The sequence below is a fragment of the Sinocyclocheilus rhinocerous genome, unplaced genomic scaffold, assembly GCF_001515625.1.
Source record: "Sinocyclocheilus rhinocerous isolate Xijiao unplaced genomic scaffold, SAMN03320098_v1.1 scaffold107, whole genome shotgun sequence".
In the NCBI taxonomy this organism is placed as follows: Eukaryota; Metazoa; Chordata; class Actinopteri; order Cypriniformes; family Cyprinidae; genus Sinocyclocheilus; species Sinocyclocheilus rhinocerous.
The window spans coordinates 479,409-498,990 of NW_015635024.1; the positions used below are offsets into that span (position 1 = coordinate 479,409).

The 19,582-nt window shown below is 38.1% G+C and overlaps 2 protein-coding genes across 5 annotated transcripts in view; one reads left to right on the top strand and one right to left on the bottom strand.

The window, feature by feature from the left end:
• Positions 1 to 10,100, top strand: part of LOC107746079 (type II inositol 3,4-bisphosphate 4-phosphatase-like) — a 120,950-nt gene extending 110,850 nt beyond the window's left edge. For 3 of the 4 annotated variants that reach the window (XM_016560148.1, XM_016560150.1, XM_016560149.1), the window contains 3 exons: positions 3,141 to 3,253; positions 4,491 to 4,645; positions 9,904 to 10,100. In XM_016560148.1, the coding sequence (XP_016415634.1) occupies positions 3,141 to 3,253; positions 4,491 to 4,645; positions 9,904 to 10,081 (446 nt within the window). In that variant the 3' untranslated portion in view covers positions 10,082 to 10,100. Of the gene's footprint in view, positions 1 to 3,140; positions 3,254 to 4,372; positions 4,465 to 4,490; positions 4,646 to 9,903 lie in introns of those variants that run through there. The other variant, XM_016560151.1, reaches the window with a different exon arrangement.
• Positions 10,101 to 16,215: 6,115 nt separating this feature from the next.
• The window catches only part of LOC107746099 (interleukin-15-like), an 8,488-nt gene continuing 5,121 nt past the window's right edge, over positions 16,216 to 19,582 (bottom strand). The window contains exons 3-6 of the mRNA XM_016560181.1: positions 17,644 to 17,746; positions 17,449 to 17,493; positions 17,227 to 17,349; positions 16,216 to 16,501 (exon numbers count right to left, since the gene is read on the bottom strand). Of these exons, the coding sequence (XP_016415667.1) occupies positions 16,370 to 16,501; positions 17,227 to 17,349; positions 17,449 to 17,493; positions 17,644 to 17,746 (403 nt within the window). The 3' untranslated portion in view covers positions 16,216 to 16,369. The remainder of the gene's footprint in view (positions 16,502 to 17,226; positions 17,350 to 17,448; positions 17,494 to 17,643; positions 17,747 to 19,582) is intronic.

Consider the following 19,582-nt stretch of genomic DNA (forward strand, 5'->3'; position numbering starts at 1 on the left):
CCGTGGAACCAGGTAAGTGTTGCACTGCACACTCAGACCCCTCTTCAGGTCCCTGCGTTCCACCTCACTGCCCCACCGCGGGTACGTTGGTGGTCCCACTGGTCCAGCTTGTGTGGTGTCCGGGTGCCTGGCTACCAAACCGTCTCGCTGGTTCCTGAGGACCATCAGACTCGGCTATGCGATTCAGTTCGCCCGGCGTCCCCCAGTCTTGGACCTGCGTGTCTTGAACCGGGCCCTTCACCAGTTACCGTTCAAGATGTTGACACAGGAATGCATCTTCAGGTGCACCCCCCTCCCCGAGATTGATTTGCAGCGGACGCGTACTTTCATGTGTCGATCCTTCCGCATCACAGACCATTGCTGCGGTTCGTGTTTGAAGGAAGAGCATATCAGTACGAGGTCCTGCCCTCCGGGCTGTCCCTGTCGCTCCGTGTCTTCACGTAAGTTGCGGAGGCAGCCCTTGTTCCCCTGAGAGAACAGGCCATTCGCTTTCTTAACTACCTCGACGACTGGCTAGTACTAGCTCAGTCTCAGGATAAGTTGTGTGCACACAGGGACTTGGTGCTTTCGCACCTCAGCCGGTTGGGCCTTCAGGTCAACTGGGAAAAGAGCAAACTCTCCCCGACGCAGAGGATCTCTTTTCTCGGTATGGAGTTGGACTCGGTCGAACAGACAGCACGCCTCACGCAGGAACGTGCTCAGTCGGTGTTGAACTGCTTGAATACATTCAAGAGCAGGATGGCGGTCCCACTGAAACAGTTTCAGAGGCTCCTGGGGCATATCGCAGCTACGGCGGCAGTCACGCCGCTGGGGCTGCTCCATATGAGACCGCTGCAGCACTGGCTCCAGGGCCGAGTCCCGAGGTGGGCGTGGCAACGCGGCACCTTCCGGGTCCAAGTGACACCGGCCTGCCGCCAAACCTTCACCCCGTGGTCAGACCTGGCGTTTCTCCGGGCAGGAGTGCCCCTAGAGCAGGTCTCCAGGCATGCTGAGGTTTGCACGGATGCCTCAACCACCGGCTGGGGGGCGCACACAGAGACTTGGTGCTTTCGCACCTCAGCCGGTTGGGCCTTCGGGTCATCTGGGAAAAGAGCAAACTCTCCTTGATGCAGAGGATCTCTTTTCTCGGTATGGAGTTGGATTTGGTCGAGCACACCTCATGCAAGGACGTGCTCAGTCGGTGTTGAACTGCCTGAATATGTTCTAGGGCAGGACGGCGGTCCCACTGAAACAGTCTGCTTTAACACTGGCTCCATGGCCGAGTCCTGAGGTGGGCGTGGCTACGTGGCACTCACCGGGTCCGAGTCACACCGGCCTGCCGCCAAACCTTCACCCCGTGGTCAGACCCTTCGTTTCTCTGGGCAGGAGTGCCCCTGGAGCAGGTCTCCAGGCATTCCGTGGTTTACATGAATGCCTCCACCACCGGCTGGGGAGCCACGTTCAACGGGCTTGCAGTGTCGGGGGTTTGGACGGGCCCCCAACTGCAGTGGCACATCAATTGCCTAGAGTTGCTGGCAGTACGCCTGGCCTTGAGCCGTCTCAAGAGGCGCTTACGAGGCAAGCGCGTGCTGGTCCGCACGGACAACACTGCAACCGTTGCGTACATCAACCGACAAGGTGGTCTTCGCTCCCGTCGCTTATCGCAACTCGCCCGCCACCTCCTCCTCTGGAGTCAGAAGCATCTGAGGTCGCTTCGTGCCATTCACATCGTCTCTAAGCAGAAGATGGCCCACTGGATAGTGGGTGCCATCACCCTTGGCTTATCAGGCACAGGGTGTGCCCTGCCCATTCAGGTTGCGAGCTCACTCTACTAGAAGTGTTCCTCAGCGAAAACCTGAATATGCGCTGCACCTGCTGCCTCCTTATACTCACGCTGTGATCTGCGGCAGCTTGATGCAATAATCGCATGCCAATGTGCATTGGCTCGTTTAGTTTACACTCAAAGTGGATTGGTCTATCTAAGCGAGATCCCAATTCGTCGGTCATCCGATGTGACGTCTCCGTTCCCTCCATCAGGGAACGAGGGTTACATATGTAACCAAGACATTACTTTTATTCAAACGTTGGAAACAATTTATTTAGAAACTAGCTATAAACATGGTATTGTGTACTGCAACAATTGTTGATATTGATATTAAAATTGCAAAAAACTTTCACTTTCTTTTTGCAACATTCTTACAAATGCCTTAGTTTCTCAACATTCTTATTACTGATTTCTTATTTATTTCTTTTAATATAGAGGATGAACTGAGATTCATACATAATTAAAAAAGACAAAAACTGAGACTGTCATGTTTAAACTCAATTTACCTAACTGTAAAAATCCAATAAATAGATTTAAAGAAAGTAATTTTATTATAATTGGATATTTATCAAAAAGTAATCAAAAATGACAAAAATGTAACAAGATTTTTCTCTGTATTTTTGATCAAATAAATGCAGCCTTGGTGAACTTATAAAAACATAAAAAAATCTTAGTGTAGTTAGTAGTGTGTGTGTATGTGTGTGTATATATATATATATATATATATATATACATATAGCAAACCTTTGATATGGGCTGATAAAGAGATTTAAATCAAATCAGGAAAATGTTTTCATATTGAAGTCTACATTTATCACACGTTTAGTTGTTTCTGAAAACAAAAGTAAGAAGAATGAGGTCTTGAATGAATTTAACACAAAAAAAAAGTTCCTTCAGTCAACCGATTTAGTTTTTTTTAGACCAACTCTGAAAGTAGGCATTCATGCCCAGTGTTGGGGAAAGTTACTTTTAAAAGTAATGCATTACAATCATGCCACACATCCACAGCCATGCTGCACTGCTGCAGTGATTGTGCCGAGCACAGCGTCTCATGTTCGAAGGATTTGAGTGCAGGAATTTATTGTTCTCTGATATGTCAATCACGTCTATGGAGCGTGACGGCTCCGCTTGATGAATGCTCCCAGCAGACGAATGCCAAGCAGCATCGCAGCGTGTCACATCTTGTCTTCTTTCCATCTCTCTGTTTATCAGGAAAATAACATGTCCCCAGACTTTTCGATCTCATCTTGTCAATACAGGGACAAACAAGCCCTCTTTAAACCCGTTGATGCATGGCATCTAAAGTGCCTGCTCTTTTTGTCTCTTCTTTCTCAAGGCCTGCCGTGTTTTCAGACACAGACAGACATTAAGGAACTGCTCAACACCCTCGGCCAGAATGTAGTAACCAAGAAGAGAAAGAATGTGGAGATCCTGTGGCTTGCGGGAATGGTGAGGCTGAGTTTGAGGTCATGGAGTCTGTGCAGTTTGTTTCGTAACCTCACATTTGCGAATAATTAGGCTCTGTTATGGTCAAGATTTCAAGTAAGATTTTAATCTTATAAATCATGGATTTCGAGAGAGTAATTAAAGGCATATAAAATAGTATTTTTGTCATGTTGTTTGTTTGGCCAATCTATACACAACCATTGAAACGTTTGAGGGTAAGTAAGATTAAATATAAGTAAGTAAAATATAATTTTAAAAAAATTTATTTAATATTTTCATTTATATTCAACAACATAAAGAGCAATATTTACCTAGATATATGTTATATATATTGCACTACATATACATTATTAAAGCATTATAATACTTGAAAAATTGAACAATTTCTGAATGTTTGTGAGTGACGACTCACTCAATTTTTCTTAATTAGTTTATCTTAATTTTTGCTTATTAGAATTGGATCACCGAAGGTCAGCAGCAAATTGGTTAATAAAATGGGATTAAATACATAAAGGATATTTGTATTATTTAACATATTTAATTATTGCAGCTTTGAGTCATATTCTGAGTTGCTTTTAACTGTTTTTATTCATTTTGAGGAAAACTAAATCAGATTTTTTGTGTGTGTGTGAGTGAGTGAGATGAATTAATGCATGTTCACATTTATTCTAGAACTAAAGTAACATCTTACTCCCGATTTCTCTCAGCCAATCTATACACAACCATTGAAACGTTTGAGGGTAAGTAAGATTAAATATAAGTAAGTAAAATATAATAAAAAAAAATTTTATTTAATATTTTCATTTATATTCAACAACATAAAGAGCAATATTTACCTAGATATATGTTATATATATTGCACTACATATACATTATTAAAGCATTATAATACTTGAAAAATTGAACAATTTCTGAATGTTTGTGAGTGACGACTCACTCAATGAATCAGATTTTTGAATCTTTTCATTAGAACTGACTGAACAAACCGACTCACAGGAATGAATGTTTGCTGCTGAATTATAAATCAGAGGCATTATTAAAACATTTCTAATGACACAGTCTCTTGCCCATGTAAAAAAAAAACTAAATATCCTTGTTTTGTTTTGTTTTGTTTTTTGGCAGCGCATCTCTGTGAATTTCGCTCTGTGAAAATAGGAATCAACCATCAGTTTATCACCACCATATTTCATATCAGGGAAGCAAAAGTAAATACAATTGAATCGGTCACATGTCTCCTCAGATCTGTCGACGGATAAATGGTATCCGATTCACCAGCTGTAAAAGTGCCAAAGACAGGACGTCCATGTCAGTGACGCTGGAGCAGTGCTCTCTGCTGCGGGACGAGCACCAGCTCAATAAAGATTACTTTGTGCGAGCTCTGGACTGCATGCGGAGGTAAGCGCCAGCCCATTTCTGTGCAGATCTGTTCTCCCCATGTATGCATGCATTCAAGGAATAGTTCACCCAGAAATGACAATTTAATAAAAATGTGCTCGCCCTCATCCAAGATGTAGATGAGTTTATTTCTTCATCAGAACAGATTTGGATAAATGTAGCATTACATCACTTGCTCACCAGTGGATCCTCTTCAGTGAATGGGTGCCGTCAGAATGAGAGTCCAAACAGCTGATAAAAACATCACAATAATCCACAAGTAATCCACAGCACTCCAGTCCATCAACTCATGTCTTGTGAAAAGCTGCCTGTTTGTTAGAAACAAGAAGTTATTCATTTCAAACCATTGTTTCCAGCTGAAATGCGAGTCCTCTATCCATAATATTGCTTGCTCCAGTGAAAAAGTCATCTTGTCTGAATCAGGAGAGACAAGCAGAAACAGTCCAAAACAGCTCTAAAAAAATATGTGGGTTGATTTCGATGTGAGAGGACAACAGGGGATGGACTTTTTCACTGGAGGAAGCGTTATTATGGATTATGGACTTATATTTTTGCCAGAAGCAAAAGTTTGAAGTTAAAATGCATTAATGATGGATTTGTTTCTTACAAACACGCAGCTTCTCGTTTCACAAGACATGAGTTGATGGACTGGAGTGGTGTGGATTACTTGTGGATTATTGTGATGCTTTTATCAGCTGTTTGGATTCTCATTCTGACGGCACCCATTCGCTGAAGAGAATCCACTGGTGAACAAGTGATGTAATGCTACATTTCTCCAACTCTGTTCCTATGAAGAAACAAACTCATCTACATCTAGGATGGCCTGAGGGTTACATTTTCAGCAAATTGTCATTTTGGGGTGAACTATTCCTTTAACATTACACTTAACCTTTAACATTTAATTCAGATAATAAAGTCTAAACCAGTGCGTCTGTTCTGATTGTGTTGTGCACAGAAAAATATGCAGCAAAAGTCGCCCATGATGCATTAAAATACTGTATGTTCTGAAACAGAGCCCTCGTCTCTAGCAGTATGTAATAATGCAGTTTGATTGAAATCCAAGCCAGTGTAAATTATGGGTGAAGATTAACTGATACAAGAAGCCAAACTATGTGAAAAATGTGAAATATTGCTTCCTGTTCACGACCCAGTACTGAAGAGTTCGACATCCGTGTTGATATCCAATGATTCTTACATGTAGCCTGTGTTGAGATTGTGAAATACAGGCGGCAGGAAGCTTCTGCCACAAAAGAGCATTTAGAAGCTGTACATACAGATGACAAGGCTTTATAAGAAGTCTTGTGGAGCCGCTGGAAACTGTCAGCTGCACATATTTACAGCCCACACTGCAGATCCTGTAAGAAAAAAAATAATAATAATGTTCATTTTATGTAAATGTAGGGAATGTAGGGAACACACACTGTAACTATTTTGTTCTGAATGTTCCCAACAAAGGCTCTGTTTCAAAACATTGAACTTGAATTTGAAATGAGATCCTTTCGTTTGGCCAGGTTTTAAGGCAGCAATCCCAGAATGCATTACAACATGCTCAATGGAAAGAAAGAAAAAAAACAGTGAAATGTTCTTATTATAACTGTTAATTAATTCAGTACTGAATGGTTTATAAATATTGCTTCAAACTAGCTCAGTATTTTACACAATATGCAATGTATAAAGAGAATGCAGTGCAACAAGCTCAATGAAAAAGGATTGTGAAATATCCTTAGTCATAAATGCAATTCACTGAACAATTTTGTTTATAAAAATTTTTTTTTTTTTAAATGGCTAAGTTCCGTCTATTTATACAATTTATTTAAAGGGGTCATATGATGCTGCTAAAAAGAACATTATTTGGTGTATTTGGTGTAATGCAATGCGTTTATGCTTAAGGTTCAAAAAACACATTATTTTCCACATACTGTACATTATTTACATTATTCTATGCCCCGCCTTTCTGAAACGCGTAGATTTTTACAAAGCTCATCGTTATAAACGAGGCATTTATAAGGCGTTGCGCATCGCGATGCGTAAACATAAAACCATGTCTGCATTTGTGATCGGAGAAATGACAAACAACAAGCGCTACTCTACACTGCCCAAAACTCGCGTTTGAATCATCAGTGGCAAATCCTTTAAATATGAAAACGTACTTACAGTCTGTGAATCAGAAGCGCCAGACTGTCCTTGCAAAGTTGGAATTGCCCCACTTTATAGAAACAGAAACAGTCCTCGTATGATCATCATATGACTTTAATTATTTTGCACACTTTCAACTCACTTTCAGCAATTATTCCTGCCACTACTCATTTAACACCAAGAAATTATTTGAGCCTGGAAGATTAGAGTAATCTCATTCATTTGCTTTACTTTTCAAATATTTATGTTCCTCCATCTGCTGCTTCACTCGGTGCCAAAATATGATTAATTTGCTAAATGGCTTGACGTATCTGCTAAGACTCAAATCTGCATCATGATAAATGTCCTCAAGCGTTGGTGAAGTACTTTAGCTGAGATCTGTGTATCGGTCTGTTTATTTAAGAGAAGTCGTGACAGTGCCAGGGGCGGATCTACCGGGTGCCAATGCTTTTTTTTTTTTTTCAATGAATTATTTGTTTATTTATCCCAGTATAAAATCTAAATACAAGCCATGTTTTCTGTACCGCATTTTAGCAGCTGTGCTTTAATGTGATGACATAAACAATGTACCGCAAAAAAAAAAATGGTTAGAAAACGCGTCTTGCACTGTGTGGTCAACTTCAATAACAGGTGACTCTTCTGAACAGCTTCTTTTTGGCAAGTCAAAAACGCAGAGCAACCAGTGCAGCCCAATTCACAAACAAACGGACTGTTTTTCCATTATTTACATATATATTACTTTCGTCATGGATATATTTGACATCCGACAAAACCAAATGAAACCAATAAGAAGATCCCGATCACAGAAGCTGAGCTGGGTGTAGAAATCTAAACCTAACCAAATTTTTGAAAGATAAACTTTTGTTGGCTTGGCAAGTTCTTTAGCCTACTTACAATTTAGAATAGTTAGGAAGTCTCAGAAGTCTTAAATGCTTCAATATGGCCATTCTTTCTAGCGAATTTGAACGTTTTTGTTGCTTATAAACTTGATGCACGAAAACTTATGATTTATATACTATCCAAGTAGCCTAAATAATTTTACTTTAACTTTATAGTTAAGTATAGATGATGGAATGCTTTGTTTGCTTTTGTGTTGCCGCCCCTCACAGTCCTCACGCCATGCTAACAATCATTTTATAAAACGGAGAGTTCCGGTCCTTGATTCTGATTGGTTGAGCCACGTTCTAAACTGTTGTAAATTACTCTACAAACATACACCTTTGTTTACGTTTGTGTGTTGCTTGGCAACCACTTTGTTGCAACCACAACCGATTCTGAGGAACTACATTGTTTGGCGGAAGAATAATGTTTTTATTAATATCATTACACTTTATTTGCTCTGTTTTATTTTGTGAAACCTTACTACGTATATGGACGCTTCGCTTCGCGTCGTGCCTAACAACGCCCCTTAGCCGTTATAAATTCACTGTAAACCACGGCTTCACGGGACTTGTTGCTTTATTCTAGATCCACCCCTGGATTTCTTCCACTGCTGTTTCCAATGTAAACAAACCTGCTTATCCAAAAAGCATTGTTCTCAAGGTTTCAAGGTTCTCAAAGAAAAATAACTAGTGTAGTTAAAATCAGCTCAGCTGTACAGTAACACTTGAAATTGCAATATGAACAGAATTTACAAAACACATTGCATGGAAAGATATTTTTATAGAAGATTTTCTCATTGCTGTTGTTTTCAGCACTGAGAAATGATGAGTTCTTGTAATTTTTGAACATTTTAAAGTGTAATTATGAGGCATAAATTTTGTTTTTAGAGACAATATGCACAATGATTTGCAAGTTTTCTTCCCAAAACCTCACAAAGACTTAAGATCCTGCTAAAGATGCTCATGGCGTGTGTGCCTGAGTTTGAAGCGCCTGCACTGATGGGCGATTCTCTTATTAGTTGTGCTGGGTGTTGATGCCCTGAAGGCTTCGAGTTTGTTTGTTTAGCAGTAGCAGATGAGAAGACTGTTGAATTGACGTAGCAGAACCGGTCTGCGGAAATTGTTCAAAGCCAAAATAGAAAGTTGAGCTGACACATGTGCTGATAAATGTGGATGCATGTCAACCTGTGTGACATTCACTCAACAGAATGGATTTACTGTGACATTTTGTGATTCTGGGACAAAAACAAAACTCATCCCTTTTCAAAAGAATATCAGTGTTTGTTGCTCTTGGAGTCCTGCAGCGGGTGCAGGTCGCCTCGACTGACCTTTGTGTGCATCTGGAGATACAATACTGGATTTTGTATTCATATAAAACTTTTTCAGCTTTAATGTTTTATAGAAATCCTAATTCGCATGATGGCATTTAATATGAACACACAGCTTTGATTGACAGGTGTTTTTAATATGACATTTGCACAATATAACATGCTGTCAACATAAACATAATTGCATTCTAGGGAGTGTTTAGTGTTGGAAAAGGTGCCGTTTTTATACATTTTTATCAATAGTGAGCATTTAAGTGAACGTTTCCTTGATAACTCGAATCCATTAATGATTATTTTAGCACTTTTGAGGAAGTGTTTGAGAAACCTGTTTGAAAATGCTGATTAGTTGCGCAGTTTAGTGAGTCAGCAACTAATGCTCATAACTTGAGTGAATGTGAGACTGATTTGTTTAAAAGAGTCATTTGTGAATCAAACCACACTTGTTGCACTGTATGTTTGTTTTTGTGCACAACTCAACAGAAGGACATTCGTATCCGTTTTGCATTGCCCAATCTGCCTTTCTCAGCACATGCGATTTGGATTTGATTACTTGCTGTTTCGCAATAGATTCACTATTGTAGTTTGCTATTCTGTCAGCATCAGTGGAAAAATACAGACATTCAACCACCATTAATGGACCTGAATTTAATGAGAATCATTTGCTTCTGATATTTTTGTCCTCCAAAACTAATTAATGAATTTCCGGCACCATTTATTATTATGTTAAAATCTCTGTGTGCATTCTATTAGGGTTTTGTTGTGTGAGTGTTTGTGTGAGTCTCGCAGGCCAGACTAAACAATTAACCTTTTCTTGAATATGTTTGTGTGTGGGAACTGACCTATTAACCTAACATCTTGTTGAATGTGTTTGTGTGTTTGCTTCTTTCTCTCTCTCTCTCTCGTTTCCGCTCAGCGGTCTCTTGGCCCAGGGAGAGGTTGCCCAATGGGACGACCCTGAAGTGGGCTCCGTAGCTATTAACAAGCCGGCGTCCCGCCACTTCTATCCAATCGCCCTTCTGCTTGTCAGCTCCCACCTGCTGGTGGTGTGGCTCATTTTAAGTCTTGTTTTTTTGCTTGCAAAATACCAATAAACTGCTGATTATGCCATAACCGAGCTGCGTCTAACTTCTTACTTGCTTCCTCGAGTGGTTCTCTCTGTCTTCACAAATAACATTTCTGATTTTTATGGAAGACCGTTTTTGCCAAGGAATTAAAAAAAAACTTTAAAAACATTAAAACTTTTTATCTCGCAATTCAGACATTTTTCTGAATTCTGAGTTTATATTTTGCAATTGACTTTTTTTCTCTAAGCGCCAACTACTGGCCTGGCATACGTAATACATCGCTTTTGGCCGTTTTCACGGATATGTGTATACGCGAATCGTTTTTGAAAAGCCTCAGACTTTTTCTTGCAATTCTAAGAAAAGGTTAGAATTGTGAGATAAAAACTCAGAATTCAGAGAAAAAAGAATTATGAGATAAAAAGTCACATTTACCTTTTTTTTTTTTTTTTTTTTTTTTTTTTTTAAAAATTTTTTTTTCTGCTGTACATATTCACACACACACAGGAACAGAAAAGTTTTTTTGTTTACTATATTAAAACAAAAGGCCTACTGTAAAGGACATATTCTTTAATTGTTAATTTAATTGTTTCAAGAAAGAATGCAGTGCATTATTTAAAAATAATTTTAAAATACTAAATGTAAACATTATTTACATGTAAATAACATAGTAAATATACATTATTTACATGTAATGTGTACAAATGTTTTCTTTCAAAAGTGAAAAGCGAGCGATTTGCAGGAATTGTCTGAATATGTAGCTTTGAACGCCAACTATTTGCAGGCCTGTCATATCAGTTGACATTCATCACATGTCTGTATATATGTGTCTCATGACCAGAGATTGTTCTTTTGTTGTTATTGGTTTGTTTTTGCACTGAGGTATTTCTGAAAGTGTGTACTGTATGTTTTATATTTGTGTTGATATATAAAGCCATTTCACTTTGTTGTTTTTTTTTAGGATGATTCTTGGAGTTATTTCCATTACAGCTTTCAGCTTGCTTTTGCACTCGGTGAACATTAAGTTTATATACATAAAGGAACACTCGCTCTCTTTGTGCTAAAAAGCCTCTTATCAAATGTCACTTTTGACAGCGTGTATTTGTGAATTTGTGCTGTTTTTAGATGCTTATCAAGGTACAAGTAGATCAGATTCATATTGACTGGTCTTTGAAGCCAAACAAAATGCTTTAAATGAAATATGATGTTCCTAAAACATTCGTGTGTTTATCTGATTAGCTGAATAGACCAATAGGGGTTATGCGCAACAGACTTCCGTATTCTGTTAACCGGGTCTCGTCGCTTCCGGTTCAAGCGTTTTGCATAAGCTTAGTTAAATATGAAGCAGTTTTACTCAAGATGCCAAAAAGTTGATTACTGACATTATAACTGGAAAAGTTTGTTTTTTTTAAATCGGCTTTATCCGCCTCTCTGATTGGGCGTGATGTATTGCAAAGGTTAAGAATGAGTCAAAATTAATTGTTTGCATATAGCCTTAAGAAACTCATGTTCTCTCCAAAAGTATATATATATATATTACCCAAATGGTGGGTTTAGCCTGTTGGGTCATTTTATTGGCTATAGTCCTTGGTTATTTTTAACATTTTTTTTTACCCAGGTGTTGGGTCATTTTTACTGTCGATACAAATGATGAACCCCCTCACACACCACAGCGCTGGGTCAGTGCACTTTGCCAAAACGGTTCAAACTGGTTACATTTGTCAGCGGTCATTTGGGCGAAATTTCGAGGCTACGTGTATCCCATCATGCATCATGTTGTGAAATTAAATCTTGAGGCTTTTTGCCGAGATCTCGCGAGAGGTCACGGAAACCTTTCCAATGTATGTTAAATATTAATAATAGTTAGATATTACAAATAATTTGGTATTAAGACAGAGTTGCATGTTTTATTGGTGCAAAGATGAGTAGTGGTGGTATTTATTTTGTACAACATTTGCAACTGCTTTTTATCACTTAATTAGAAGCACCACAAAATTAAATTGTGTCATCTGTTATAGGGACTACTGAACAGACATTTAGAAGTTAATTTTAAAATGCAAAGTTTTGAAAATAAAAATATAGCTCTGTAAACAATTGCATGTTTACAACACTATAAGTGTGTCCCATCATGAAAAGTTCTACACACACTTGTGGTCTTCATGCTCACTTGAACACTTGGACTAAACACAGGAAATAGGTCATATAAGTAGTCAAGTGGTCAAGTGCAAAGACCGCAAGTGCAGGTATTTGGACAAGGCATGAATCCCTTCATGAATGGCCCTTCCAGAAGTCTGTTAGCGAAGGGAACATGGTCACTTAACGGAAGTGATTTCAGTTTGTGATCGTGTGATCTTTGGTTAGGAGGTCTTGCGATGCATTTTAAAGCAAAGTTGGGGTTGATTTCGATTTCACATACAAACGTAAGTAGAATAGACTAATTAAATTTGTCTTTATTTTAATGTAATACAAAATATTTTTCGTCAGTGATAAAAAATATGATTTAAGACGGTAGTGTAAACAAGTTAAGTTTGAAAAAGTTTAATAGTAGGCTAAATAAGACACAATTAGATAATATTTGAATAAAATAAGAAGAAATATTTATTTGCAACAACAACTGATGGAGTGCTGAATGCTGCACTCATGCACAGCATCGTCATGGTTGGGTAAATATTTGGTCAGTCATTCCCTTCGCCAAGTGTGTTCCCTTCAAAGAACACACTTCAAGGGTTCTGCTGTTCGAAGGGAGTAGGGCATAGGGATGCTGACTTCCGTTTGGAATTCGCCCTTTGTGGGTTGTGGCTAGAAGGGATACAGCAAAAACCGAAAGCTAACAATAAATTGAATTTTCTACCTATTAGATTGTTTTATTTACAGCTACCCCAACCCTAAACCTACCCCTTACAATAATGCAAAAATAGTAATTATTGTTGTACAGTGTGAGAAAAATTACGCTATATTGATGTGCGCATGCCCAGTAGTTTTTGCTGTATGCCTTTTAGTAACCACGTTCCACGTGATGCGATGCAATAAATACTTTCCGTACTTCCGTTGCCACATGGCAAGTAATACGTGATGTTGACAAAGAATTGTATATAATTTTGTCTTGTTGGCAAAGTTGAATGCTTTTGCTTTTTTTTGGACGATTGTGCGCATATAGCTTCTTTGTTCACTTAATAACGAATAAGAAATTACATAAGTTAAATGTGGCATGGAGTCGAGGCCACTGAAAATTAGCTTTTTAAGCTAAAAAAAAGAAAAGAAAGACAAAATAAAGCGATATATTTATTTGTGTAGATTAAATCTACAACTCAAGTTGTAGATTTGTAAATAGAATTTATCTTTTTATTAAACCTATTCAGGAAATGAGAGGAAACTTCCTGTATGAAATTAAAGTCCGCATGAAATGGAAGTTGAGATTGTCCTTTTTTCACCTGTTGTGACGTATATCCAAGTGAAACGGCTTCTGAAATGAGGGAAAAAATGTAGGGCGGGGCTTGATTTCATCTTTCGGGAATTTATTGGATCGTTGGAAGTTAGGCGTTGCTAACAAAAAAGTGAAAACTATAGCTGTGTCCCATATGATGCACTATGCACTTATATACTGTGTACTTATGCACTATGTACTCAACCATGTAGAGTATGCATTATATAAGGTTCATTCATAATCGGAGTCTGATTGCCCCTCCCCCTTCGCTATGTAATTGAACCTGCGACAGTCTCCAACATTCCACACTTCCGCTGTGTTCCAAGGGCACTTCGGAGTGAAAACAATCATGGCCGCCTTATTGAATGGTTGTTCCAAACCGAAGTGCCCAAAACTGGCCACTTCAAAGGGCCCTTCTTACTTCAACAAAAATACAGCTACCTTTATCAGTCCATTCAAATGTTTCAAAGACACAATATATATTACAAATACATATTACATTACATACACAAATATAGATCATATTTGACGTAAAAGACAATTGGGGGTCAACTAGCGTACAATATGTGCGACGAAGGTGCCTCCTTGATCGTCTCGTTAAGGTGACGCAGGGGTGCGTTCCAAAAAAAAGAGTTTTTTGACCCCTACACCCTTCATCCATTCGAATCTCTCACTCCGTAGGGTAAACCCTTTGAAGGCATTAGGGCATAGGGATGAGCCCTTCCAAATGGAACGCAGGGTTCGTTGTTTCGGTTAAGTGCATCATCCGGGTATTTAAAGTGCACTTTTTCTTTTGGGACTTTTCAGTGTGAACGCACCACTTGCACTATTTATACTACAAAATGTCATAGAATAATGTACACTTACGCATTTTGGGACGCACCTTAAGAATTGATCCAGTATACATTGTTGCAACTGTGGTCGCACTATGCGTTTGACGGGTTGAAACTTACTGTAAATGTCGGACAGACAAGATGGCACGAGGTAAAGCCGTTTCTGATGTAACCTTTCGAACATGAATTCATGAATAAAGTCATGAATAAACTGGAACAGCCTACTGATCGCAGATTTCTTCCCACAGATTCCCATCGGCTGCTCTTGCTGCTGCTGTCAGGTCCTAAAACCTTTACTGAATGGTTTTGACGATTTTATGGTTGTAAAAGACTGACATGACATTGAATTTAAAAAATGATTGTATATGAACTGTTCTTGTCCTATATAAAACAGATTTTAGAGTGCATTTTTATTAATTAAAATGAAAAACCTTCAATAGGTTGACTGACCCAGCAAAAAACAACCCAGCAAATGGGTAAATGTAGAAAACCCAACAAGCTAAAATAACCCACCATGTGTTCTGTCCAATATTTTACAGTTTAGACTTTTGTCAAATTAAATGTATGCCAAATTGAATGTAACCCGCATGAAAATGAGGCAGTGAGGATAGAAGCTTTTTTCCCACCATGGGATAAAAAAAATATTAAAAATTGACTTATCTTGCAATTCAGACTTTTTTTTTCTCACAATTTTGACTTTTCCCCTCGCCATTCTGAGATATAAATGCAGAAATGCGAGATATATACTCACAATTCTGACAAAAAATATTGAATTTTTTTTTTTCAGATATAAACTTGCAATTCTAAGAAGAAATGTCTGAATTGTGAGATATAAACTCGCAACTGCAAGAAAAAAGTAGCAAATTATCTTTATTTTTTAGCAAAATGTAAACTCGGATTTACATCGAAGAATTGCAAGATGTAAACTCACAATTGTGAGGTATCAACTTGCTATTGAGAATGCAGAATTTTGATATATAACCTCGCAATTGCGTGGAAAAAAGTCATAGCTGTGAGATAAAAAGTCGCAATTACCTTTTTATTTTTTATTGCGTGATGGAAACAAAAATAATAATTTAAGATGTAAATTCAGAGGAACAAAAGTCAGATTTGCATGATGTAAACTCAATTACGAGAAGAAAAGTCCGAATTGTGAGATATAAACTCACAATTGTGAGGGGAAAAAAAGTTGCAATTACCTTTCATGGCTGAGGCGGAAACAAAAAAATAATAAAATAGAATTGCGAGATGCAAAGTGAGAATTCAGAGAAAAAGTCTTGAGTTGTGAGGAATAGACTTTCTTCACAGTGGCAGGCACTATTAAAGTCCTAGATCGCGTAATTGTCAAAACTTACAACTTTGTTTACTTTTTTTTTCCGGAAAGACGTTTTGTCAGTTGAACAATTATGTTGTTAAACAACATTACAGTCCATTGAGCACACTGTACTTCTATTCCTCACAGCCTCGTTTCCATTCCTGCCAAAAACACACTAAGGGTCTGTTAGGGATTTGAGATGTGAACGTAGTTCATAAATGTCATGTATCTCTCATGGGGCAGTGGTGGAGAAGGTCAGGAACACAAAGGACTTACACAGGAAATTCCTCCTCAGCCAAATTGAAACAATGGAAGCTATTTCTCCCTCAAAGTTACAAAATTATATCAGATGTCAGGTTTCCTTCAGACCGGGTCATAAAATCAGCCTTTGAACAACACGCATAAATATTGAGATAAGAAACTTTTACTCTGTGATCCAGTTCACCTCAACATAACAAATGACATTATTTCTGCTGATAAAAAATGTTTTAATGTAACAATACATTGGATATAAAACAATATATAAAACCTATTTTACATTAAATTTTCACCTTAAGATTCTGTACACTTACAAGTCATTCACAGTTAAACAATCATTCACAAAACATTCTTACAGCTTTAATATAGTGACACTTTCAGACTGATGTGATATAAATATTAATAACAAAAAAAAATCTAGTATAATTTAAAATGATAATAGATAAATGAGCTTATTGTACATGCTTTAAGGGAAATAAAGTATGATTTTAATCACATGTTATAGTAGATGGTTGGCTGCAAAGAGCATACTGTTTCTCAAGAAAGTTCGTCATCCTGTCAAAGAACTCCCTGGGGTTGGTGAGATCTAGTAGTTCACAAGGATATCGTTCGGAACACTTCTGTGGAAGCAGTCCAAACACAAACTCATTACCAGCTGTTACAAACATAACCGTCAGGGATGCACATCATTCGGAATTGAAAAAGAAAATCAGCTTCGTTCCAATTCATGGCTGTGAATCTGAATTGGAATGACAGGATGATTCGTTGAAAAATTCCCAAGTCACAAGAAAAAGTCATTATTAGTGTGTGTTACGTAATTAACAATAAATTCATTTATTCTTAATTATGCATATTTAATATTCTCCACTCTTTAATATTACACCACTCTAATATGCGCTTATCAAATTATTAGGCATTTTTCTATACCAAGTTCAATATTTTCAAACAATAATCAGCCAATAAAACCAATTTTAATTTTGCCATACAGCACCACAAAATGTCTAGTGTCCACCATATTGTTTGCAAATTTAAGTCTATATTAAAATATATAAACAATATGAAATTTATAGATATATGTACGTATATGTGCGTGTGTGTATACATGTGTGTATATATATATATATATATATATATATATAAATGTTATTTATATATTTATTTATTTAGAAATGCACATTTCTATGGTGTCATTGTCATAACATTTCAAATGTTGATTCATAATATAATTTCATGCATTTTTAAAAACGATTCCAGTTCAGGAATGTCAATTCTGAATGATGCACAATCTTGACACACACACACACACACACACACACACACACATTGTGGTATTGCTTTGACTTACATTTTTGTTATATTCTTCTAAAGTTGTATTTATCAGCCACTTGTATCTATTTGCTGGGTCTTCTTCATGCAAGAGAACGTTCATCTCCATCAGGAAACAGTCGAAAAACTTAAATGTGCAATTCTGCAGACAAACACAGAGCACAGTTAGCACTGGATTATAATGTTTATTGCCATGCTAATAATAATCTGTGTAAAATGGAGTTTTTTTAAGTGAACTTACCTCGATATCATCTGTATTTGGTGTATACAAACTTGCATTAGAACGCTGGGGGAAAAAAAAAGTTTACAAATTAGGATTCTGATTTATTATTTAGGCCAAGTGGGTTTTGTGACAACAGAAAAATAAGACTGAGATTTACAGTACGGCTACTCCTTGACTTGCACAACGCATCAAAAGCTCAGATGTCATACTTACTTGGAATAAAAGCTTTGTCTCTTTGTCTCGGAGTGCGTTCTGGAGGTCTTTCAGTGCCTGCATTGCATGACTTTCAGCCACGGGCAATAGAGCACTTAGACAGCTGAACAAAAACAACCATAATATGACATAAGTTAAAGTAAAATGATTTTATAATCCTGCACAATCCATTTTTAATTGCTCCATCTCCATTACAAATCCATTTGCAATGCCACAGTGCCTGTGGATTCATCTGATGCGGTTCTAATGTTGTCCAGGCAGTAACACCCAAACCAGCACCCTTTGTGTTGCTTCCAAAAAACCTCTTATTGTATTCTCACAGGTACAGCTCATTAACCATTTATTCATGACCCGTGTTTTGATCTGTTCTCCATGCAGCTCTTCTGAACGTGTCAAAAACATGAGTGTTTATACTGAAACGCCAACAGTCATGCAGTCACTGAAATGTTTTTATTGACACTCTTGTGGTACTGAATGAATTTTAACTATTTATAATCAACATTTCTCGCATTTGGGATCAGTTTTTTGGTCCAGAACCAAGCTCAATGCATTATGTACTATAGCATTAGCTTCTTCATGAAGTACCTTCTCCACATGCAATTTGGCCAAAAGAAGGTATCTAAGCATAAAGTACAATCTTTTGGAACAGCCTTCACACTTGGGATTTGGAACAGGGCCAATGTAACTGCAAGATGCTGGTTTCAGTTGCAATGGAAATACAGATGAGCTAAATAAAGATATCAACCAATCAAATAGAGCAAGTGGTATATACTGTATAGACAACTGTTTTCCTGCAAACCTTGTTATTTTTACCACCATCTTGTGACCAAAGATCTTAAAGGGGTCATATGATGCGATTTCAAGTTTTCCTTTCTCTTTGGAGTGTTACAAGCTGATTGTGCATAGATAAGATCCCTGAAGTTGCAAAGACTAAAGTCTCAAAACCAACTCTGCCACGCCCCCCTAAAACGGCTCGTTCTAACACACCCCACATATCTACTACTTACAACAGAACAGCAATGCATTTTATGGACGACCGTTTCATGGACCTTGGAGAGGAGGTAATTCTGACTTTGCTATGACAATCTGGCGCTTCTGAATCAGCTACTGTTTTGTTATTAGTTTAAGTATTTGTTATTGACTGTTCAAATGCGGAGTTTTGTGCAGCGCTGAGTAACGCGTTTTGTGTGTGTGTGTGTGTGTGTGTGTGTGTGAGAGAGAGAGAGGGAGAGACAGGGTCACATCACAGTAGAGTCAGCTGTCTTAACTGCGGCTTGTGTACTGCATCATTACTGTGTCTGTCACGCGACTCTGTTCCCCAGAGTAAAGACATTGCTCTGTCTTTACATTTATTTTGAAAGATGAAGCTCGTGATTATGGTAAGGGGCGTTACATTTCTGACGAGTGCTTGCGGTGTTCGGCCAGTCACAATGCACTGGGTCAGCTGGCCAATCAGAGCAGACTGCATTTGTCGGAAGGAGGGACTTTGTAGAAAACGAAGCGTTTGAGAGAGGCGGGGCATAGAGGACCTACAATAATGTACAGTATTTGAAAAATAATGTGTTTTTTGAACATTAAAGCATGTCAACATATTCTGTTACACCAAATACACAAAATAATGATCTTTAAAAAAGCATCATATGACCCCTTTAACGTCATTGTGGTTTCAGATTTAGGTTTCAATTCAATCTGATCACGTTTAAGGTCATTCTCCACCCTTTTTGTTGTAAGCTAACTAAAAAGGCTAAACAACTTTGTTCTGAACAGATAATAGTGTTGTTTGCTCTATGCAGAGCAAGGCAGAGATTGTTCTCAAAGCAGGTTCATATTACCAGCCGGAGACATGCATACTTAGCTAATGCACACTATAATGGGGCAGCAGCAGATAAAAGGCCATTTAAATTGGACTTTAGAAATCTCAGATGTGTCAGTTCATCTA